We start from the raw sequence: 8,062 nt of genomic DNA on the forward strand, positions 1-8,062 counted from the left end.
TCATTTTGGAGTTTTAGAAAGCAGGCGTTCTTTACCGCAGCGCTGGGCGCACTCGCTCTTACTGTAAATTCGGTCTCAGAAGAACCCTCGAAGGCTTAGTTGGAAGTTCTAGAAGGCAGGCAGTCTGTGCTGCAGCGCTGGGTGTGCGGGGGATCATTCCGCCCAACGGCCGTGCCCGAAGACAAGGGCACACTTCTTATATAACACCAAAGAAACGAATATTCCTGTCATTTCCGAGAAGTACACACCTATTTGCAGAGACTCTACTGCCTATGTCGGTACATTGTTTGGGGGAGAGTCCCTGAGGGGCTTCCACAGGTGTCTGCTGGTTTCTCTGCCCTCCCCGGGACGGACCCGTCGGAGCTGCAGAAATGATGTCCTTGGGCACAATCCTGTCCGAGGCCCCTCACAGCAATGAGCACCCACTGCTGGCAGCCAGCAGCGAGCAGGCATCAGCTCCCCCCTTTTCTTGAGACTTTGGGCTCACAAATCCAAGCTCTCAATAGTCAAAACCCAGACCTTCTTTTCAGGCAGAAGAAGAGCCGCCGTCGCTGTGGCACAAGAGTCAGAGGTCCCTCAGCCAGAGCTGAGCCGGCCGTTCCTTGAGCCAGTGCTGATCAGTAAATGGGAATTAGGGAAGCACAGAGGGATCGGCGGGCAACGCCCCGCTACTCGCTACCCCCCCATTGGGATGGGACACAAAGATGGTCCCGTGAAGGTTCCTACGTGGATCTCGGGCGTCACACGCAGGCAGAAAGCGCCACATCCCAACCTGCCGGGGCCTGGCGTCAGCTACGGGGTCTCTCGGCTACGTCGGCCGGTTTGGCTCTGAGCCTCCAAGCGTGCTGTGCCGTGCCGTGCCGACACAGGGGACCGTGATTTCCAGGGGGACGCCCCAGCCCCTCCTGAGCCCCTCGCCTGGGGAAAGGCATGGCAGGGGGGGCTGCCGGGTGTCACAAAGGGGGCTCCAGCCACCCCGTGAGGTCACAAAGGGGACTCTGCCCACCCTGTGAGGTCACAAAGGGGCTCCGCCCACCTGCCCCAAAATAAAAGGCCGCAGCCGCACTGGGCCCACAATCATGGCGTGTGGCAACGGGCCCACCTCGGCCGAGATGCTGCTGCTAGTGATGCTCATCCTGCTGTTCCTCCTGGCTGGCGCCATGCTGGCGGCCTACTGGTTATGGGTAGGTGACAGGTGCACCGCGCTGCGCCGGGGGGTGGGATGGCGTGGGGCTGTGCTGTGCGGTGGTGTAGGGTGGTGTGGGGTGCTGTGGGGGGGCTGTGCTGTGGGCCTGGGAGGTGCTCCCGTCTCACCCAGCTCTTGTGGTCCTGCAGAGGAAGAGGCAGGAGACAAAACGATGGATGCCAGTGGAAGCTGAGCTGGAGAACCTGAGGAGTGAGCGGCCCTGGCACCAAGCAGACTGGAAATGGCATGGCATGGCACCGTGTGGCACGGCATGGCCCAACTGCACAGCACACGGCACGGCGTGGGACGGCATCATGGTGCAACACAGCATGGTGTGGCACGGCGTGGGACAGCATCATGGTGCAACACTGCATGGCACGGCAAAGCATGATCGCATAGTATGGCAGAGCATGACATGCCACAGAATGTCATGGGAGGCTACAACACAGCATGGCATGGAATGGCATGGCACGGTGTGGGAACCCATGGCATGGCATGACACGGCCGAACATGGTGCAGCAGGGCACGGCACGGGGTATCCGTGCAGACAGTTGGTTTTTTCGACCTGGCCCCAAGCACCCTGCAAACCTCATGGCAGGCCTGAGCTCGCTCTGTTGGCTTCCTCGGAGGCTTCTCTACCGAAGCACAGAGGAAGGAAGGAGCCCGCACCAAGCCTGGAGACATGGTGAGTGCTGGGGGAGACCCCCAGATCCTGCCCCAGACCCTCAGCCCATGCCCTGCCCACGCCGGGCAGCCCTGCCCGTCCCGCCGGAGGGGCCGGGGTGCAGCAGGTTCACCTCCCTCTCCTCCTCTGCAGTGACAGCGCGAAGGCACCGAGCATGGAGCGCCTGTGCCCACTACCCCGGATATCGTCCCTGAGCTCCCTCTCGACGAGCAGCTCCAGTTCCGTGGACACCCTCTGCTCCTTCCCGGAGCCCTGCCCCGGTGCCATGGCGGAGCTGGCGGCGCAAAAGCGCTCGGGACCCGCCCAGTCCCCCGAGGAAGATGAGGGGCTGGTGGAGAGCCTGGGAGCAGCCCTGGGCCAGGACCCCCCACTGGAGCAGTCAGCAGGGACCAGGCAAGAGCAGGTCCCTGGGCATGAGGGGGACAAGGCGCAGACACCCAGGGATGTGGAGCCGGCCCCCGGCAGTCCCCACGCCCGCCTGCGGACGCTGGTGATCGAAATATGGCTGCGGAGCAATGGAGCGGAGCTGCCGGTGCCGCACATGGACACCGACAGGGCTGAGGATGGGGACAAGGAGACAAGGATTCCCAACGTGGAGTCCTTGGAGATGGACAGGAGCAGCCCCGTGAAGTCGGGCAGCAGCAGCCCCGTGAGCCTGGGCAGCACCATCGCGGCGGCTCCGGGCAGGAGCAGCCCAGCGGAGCCCAGTCCCCAGCAGCGGGTGCCCGCGGGCAGGACGCGTGGCCGGGCGTGGGAGGGCTGTGCCCAGCTCTGCAGGGGTACCAAGGCCTGGTGGCAACGGCGCTGCCAGTCCTGCCGCAGGCGCTTCCGCAAGCCCCCGAGGCAACACCAATGCTGATTCCAGCGGGCACCCCGGAGACAGCAGATGGCGGTGAGGGCTGGGAAAGTCCCGGTGGTGACTCCACCTGAAATGTAAAAAAATTAACGTATCTTGTCTCCATCCCTGGTGCCGTGGTTCTTTACCCAGCCCTTGATGCGCCTTCTCCCCCGTCCCTTTGCCAAACCTCCCCTTTGGGTCCCTTGCTGACCCCCCCGGCTCCTCTGCCGGGTCTCCCCCAGGTCCTGGCTCCCAGCTCCCCCGGGCTTTGTCCCCTCTGTCCGGCCCCGCGTCCGTAAGCACCACGACGGGGACGTTTGCTTGGCCCAGAGCTGCTCCTGCCAGAGCAGGCAGGGACTGTGCCTGCCTGCACCCTGCCTCCTGCCTCCTGCCCCCCTCCAGAGCCCGGGGGCTGCGGGGCACCAACTGCAGTAACAGGGTGACTGGACAGCTCAGCTCATTGGCTCTTTTCACCTGAAACAAAGAAATTCACTCAACAGTCAAGTTCTTCCCTGTCAAGCAGATATTCTTTATCAGCAGCGCTGGGGTGGCCCTGGGGATTCTCCACCATACGGGCTCCCAAGAAGGAGTAAGGGACATCGCTTTACAGACACACGCATCGTAGATATTCATTCGATTTCCTCCAGGAGAATTTGCCACAGGGACAGAGAGGCCCTCCGGGAGGAGCTCCCTTGACACTCTCCGTGAGAGAAGTCCGGGAGTTGTCCCTGTCACATCAGGTGTCTGCCAGCTGAGCCTGTGTGACGAGGAGGAGGGAAAAGCCTGAGCCCAGCACCCCCGAGCGGCCTGAGACTCTCCGTCCTGCCCCGAAGAAGGCGTCAGGCTGTGTCAGTGCCATGGGGGCCCCGGGTCACCCCGGCGGGGTGTCTGTGCGGCTGCAGGGAAACCCGCGGGGAAGGATGGGCAGGAGGTCAGCCCAGCTCGCCACACAGGCTCCGCCGGAGGGAAATTCAGCGGCTTTTGGGGCAATTCAGGCGAGGCAGCGGCACAGCACGGCGGCAGCGGCCGTGAGGGGAAGGCGCGAGCGCGGGGCTCGGGGCCGAGCTGTGGGCGGGAACAACGGCCGCGGGGTCCCGTGTCCTCTGCGCCGCTGGGCCGGGCTGCGCCTCCTCCTGTGCCCCCCCCGCTGCGGGTGCCGCTCGTGGCTGCGGGGCCAGAGCCACGGGGCTGGAGGCCGGCGCCGGTCCCGAGACTGCGCGTCCCTCGGCGGGGCGGGCAGAGCTGCCCCGGCGGCCACCGCCCTTCTAGGAGGGGCTGAACGGCCCCTGACGCGGACTGGAGGGAGAAAACGAGCAGCAGAGGAGAGCGCCGGCCCACCCCGGCCCAGCCCCTCATCGCTGGCCGATGCTGATGGCCTTCCCCCCAGGGCAGGTGGTTTTACTTTTGTTGCTCGCTCTTATTAGCCTTGTTTAATTTTAATTGGCAATAAGTTCGACTAATCTTCCTCAAGTAGATTTCCCCTGGAACCGTGCCATCCCAGAACGGTTTGAGTCGGGAGGACCTTTTGGAGACCATCCAGTGCCCCCCCGACCACTGGCACAGGGGCTCTCTGGGGTGGCCACGCCCTGATGGCTTCAGAGTCTCCAGCGCAGCCCTGGGCCACCATGGCAACCACTGGGTCTCAGTGTGATGTCATCATTGCATCACAAATGCGGTCTCTATTTAAGCGGGTTGCAGGGAGGCTCGGCTGTCACTTCGGCTGTGCCTGAGTCAGCGAGCAGGACAGCAGATGGACAAGGAGATGGACAACGTCTCAAAGATGGAGGGAAGAGAGAACAAGCAGGTAGTAGCGGGGTGCTTCGGCCTCACCCCACCCTCTCCTCCCCTCGGGGCGTCGCACCGGGTTCCTCGGTCTCCCCAGCTGACCCCTTTCACACCCCCTTGTCACGCAGAACTTCTGGAGGAGATGCTGCCGCGCTCTGCGCGAGATGGAGGAGTGGAAGCTGATTGTCCTCATCTTCATCTCGCACCTGAGCCTGTGGGGCCTTTTCATGGTGGTGCTGCCCTGTGCCTCCACTTTGTTGTCTGTCCTGGCCCTGGGCCTCCTCGCAGCCTGCTGGCCCAGGAGCAAGGCCAAGGTAGGTTGGTCTTGGCACCCCCCCCAGACACCCACCGGGCAGAGCCTGTCCCCAGGGTGCTCGGGAACGGCCCCATATAATTGGGGGGAAAGCAGTGACCGGTGGCCGTTGCCCACCCAGCCCGGCCCCTGCTCGGGAGCCACCGAGCCCCCTCTGCTCAGACGCCAGGCTTGGGGCCAGGTCCGCTCCTGCCCCTGGAGCTCCAGCTGCCCCTTCCTGGGGTCCTCGTTTGCTGGGCAGGGGCCCTTCTGGCCCAGGGCAGCCTCCCTGCACTAACCCAGGGATTGTTTTCTGGGGACAGAGGAGCTCTGCGGAAGAGAAGAGCTGTCAGAGAGACAGGAGGAAGGACCCGATAGGTGAGCAGCCCCGGCCCAGAGCTGCGCCAGGCTCCGCAGCGGCTCCCGGCCGAGGGACGCCATTGCGGCTGGAGCCCCCGCGCCGGCTGCCCTCGCTCACTGTCCCTCTGCTTTCTCCCTCCCTGCCTCCCCCAGGAGCCACCTCCGTCCCCAGGGAAGGTGTGGAGGGGACCACCGAGAGCCAGACAGCAGGGTAAGTCCTCCAGGAGCCCCACTCGGGGCTCTCTCTGCCCTGTGCAGCTGCCCCCTTGCCCTGGGGAGGCTGCGGGGGGGCGAGAGCAGGATTTGGCCCCAAGCCCCTGAGGAAGCCGAGGGCGGGAAGGTGTTAGCGGGCGAGGGAAGCGGGGGCTGGCTTGGGGAGGGCCAGGACATCCCTGGGGGGGTGGCAGGTTCCCAGCCACCGGGCCCCTCCCACAGAGCCCACCGGTGGCCCCAGCACCCCTCTCTGTCCTCAGCCCCTGGCCTGGCCCTTCTCTCCCGGGGCTGGAAGGTGCCCGGCCCCTCGCTATGCCCCTCGTGCTGCTGGGCTGGCCTTGCCCCGTGTCCCCACGACCCCCCGTCACCCGGAGCATCCCAGAGGTGGCAGGGCCAGCTCCGGGGAGCCGGGAGATCACCCAGGCGGTCGGGTGAAGACAGGGAGAGGGTGCTGGGTCCGGGCTGTCCCACAGCAGCCCCCACAGTCCAGCCGGTGTCTCCCCCCCACAGCTGGAGGAAGCCCCACGAAGGAGAAGGGTGGGAAAACGGCTTCGGCGGGGCAGCGGCTTCTGCAAGGGAGCTCCCCCACGAGACGGGAGACGTGGGTCGAGGTGGGAATGTCGGTGCTGCCACCAGCTCGGAGCTCCTCAGGAAGCAGCCCTCCTCCTCTGACAACGACCTGGAGCAGCTGGCCACGTCCCTCCTGGAGTCCCTGGGCATGACCCACGTCTGCTGCGACCTTCTAAGTAAACTGAAGGAGGCTCGGGATAGCGAAGACATCCGCAAAGAATATGCCACCTGCCTGGAGTGCCGTCGATGCCTCACCGGCAGCTGCCCGCACCGCAGCGAGCCCGTGGCAGAGCGGGACCTGCCCACGCTGGCCGCCATCCTCCACAGCGTGGACCTACTGGTGCACGAGGAGGAGCTCCAGCTGCAAGTGGGGATGGGCTTTGAGCTGGTCCTGGCTGGGGAAACCATCTACGTCTGGGAGAGAACCCACCGGTTCCCCGAAATCCCCCCGGAGCGATGCTGCAAGAAGTGCAACGCGCCTCTGCCCAGGAGCCGTCGGGCCAGCGGGAGCCGTCGGGCCAGCGGGAGCTCTCGGGCACCGTCCGCCGTCCTCAGAGCCCCGGGAACAGCACAGGGGCAGATGAGAGCAGCCAGGCAGGATGCGAGGGCTCCTCCTGCGCGGGGTGTGGAGGCCAAAGGCAGCGCAGAGCTGCAGCCGGCTGCACAGCGGGAGTCTCCCCCCACCACGGTCCCCGTCTGCACCCTGGCCCAAACGGCACAAACCCCCTCCGCTGCGGCCCTGGCCCGGGTGAGCAGCGCTGGGATGTTGCCCCCGCCCTCGGTGGGGTACAAGGGCCTGGGGCAGCGGCTCAGCCTAAAGCTGAAGCGCTTCTGCCACATGTGCACCAAACTGAGGGACGAAGTGGAGAGCTGCTTCGAGTGCGAGTGCTTCTGGGAGTGGATGGAAGGAAGGTCGGCACCCAGCAGCATCACTGCTGCCCGGCGACCACTAGTTTGAGGCTGACGCCTTCCAGGCCGACACGGTGGCAGAGGCGTAAGGAGCCCCCGGCCAGAAAAGGTGGGACTGGGGGTAGCGTGGGCAGGGGGAGCCCAGCACGGGAGAACGGGGACGGGTCTCGGCTGTCTGGTGCAGCCGTCGCAGCTGTGGTGTTGAGGACGTGTTTCTGAGGGACGGGATGGCAGCGGGGTCTGGGAGCGCTGGGCTGAGGGTGAGGGGTGCGACGGCCTCACGCTGAGTTTCGGTTTGGGCACCACAGGGAACTGCTGGGAGGCGAAGGCCGTGGAGACGCAGGATCCGGCCCAGAGCCAGCAAGAGGCACGGGAGCGCAATGCACGGCAGAGGCCGGGGGAGGTGGGCATCCTGCGGGGCGTGCGGAGGGCCAGGGCTGATACCAGCCAGGGAAGCCCAGGAGAGGCCTGATGCCGCTGCTTGCACCCCCCAAAGCCCCTTCGCTCAGAGCCCCCCTTTGGACCCCGGGGGTCCCTGCTGGGGGACAAATGGAGCCCTGGGGTCCCTGCTCACCTCCTCTCTCTCTTCTAGGGTGGCAAGAGGAGAGTGCCCGCTGGGCAGCCCCCCCAGGGCCGCCGGCAGAAGATGGGGAGATTCTGGGTCAGGCACTTCCCTGCCCAGCAGCAGCAGCCCCTCAGTCCCACTTGGTGGAGAACTCGGCCGTGACACTCGGCCTTTCTCAGAATAAACCAGTAGTGTCCTTGAAACATCCTGAGCGCTCTTCTCTTCATATATGGAGTCAAGGGGGACGCTGCGACCTCCGGGGCTACAAGGGTGTCAGGGAAAGGCCTGCGGGGGGTGGGGACAGGCATCAGGGCTGCTCTGTGCCCCGGCCCCACACCGCTGGGGCTGGCGTGTCCCCGGCTGCTGCATCCCAGGTCCCTGCTACAGCCTTGTCCCTCCAAGGAGCCTTTCAGGAGAGCGGCTGAGCCCCCCCCGCAGCACGGCGTGGCCCAACAGCACAGCACGGCATGGCACGGCACGGCGTGGCACGGCATGACACCGCACAGCATGGCCTGTGTCATGGTGTCGTGGGCCCCGGCTGCTTGACCCCAGCCAGCAGCTGAGCCCCCGCACAGCCATCATCACCCCCCCAGTGGGATGCGGGGAGAATTGGGAGGGCAAACAGGAGAAATAAAAGCAAATAGAGACGGATTAAAATG

At 65.3% G+C, this 8,062-nt stretch overlaps 2 protein-coding genes across 2 annotated transcripts; both read left to right on the top strand.

The window, feature by feature from the left end:
• The first annotated feature begins 1,137 nt into the window (after positions 1 to 1,137).
• On the top strand, positions 1,138 to 2,756 carry LOC141921927 (uncharacterized). The gene is made up of 3 exons (XM_074820864.1): positions 1,138 to 1,184; positions 1,336 to 1,871; positions 2,004 to 2,756. The coding sequence occupies exons 1-3, from the start codon at positions 1,161 to 1,163 to the stop codon at positions 2,728 to 2,730; spliced, it is 1,287 nt and encodes a 428-aa protein (XP_074676965.1). The 5' UTR covers positions 1,138 to 1,160; the 3' UTR covers positions 2,731 to 2,756.
• Positions 2,757 to 3,830: 1,074 nt separating this feature from the next.
• On the top strand, positions 3,831 to 7,493 carry LOC141921525 (uncharacterized). Its single transcript, XM_074820368.1, has 6 exons — positions 3,831 to 4,513; positions 4,623 to 4,808; positions 5,110 to 5,164; positions 5,300 to 5,357; positions 5,870 to 6,947; positions 7,147 to 7,493. Exons 1-5 carry the CDS (start codon positions 4,460 to 4,462, stop codon positions 6,885 to 6,887), a joined length of 1,371 nt encoding a protein of 456 aa, XP_074676469.1. The 5' UTR covers positions 3,831 to 4,459; the 3' UTR covers positions 6,888 to 6,947; positions 7,147 to 7,493.
• Positions 7,494 to 8,062: the final 569 nt, after the last annotated feature.

Source organism: Strix aluco, chromosome 3 (genome assembly GCF_031877795.1).
Source record: "Strix aluco isolate bStrAlu1 chromosome 3, bStrAlu1.hap1, whole genome shotgun sequence".
Classification (NCBI taxonomy): domain Eukaryota; kingdom Metazoa; phylum Chordata; class Aves; order Strigiformes; family Strigidae; genus Strix; species Strix aluco.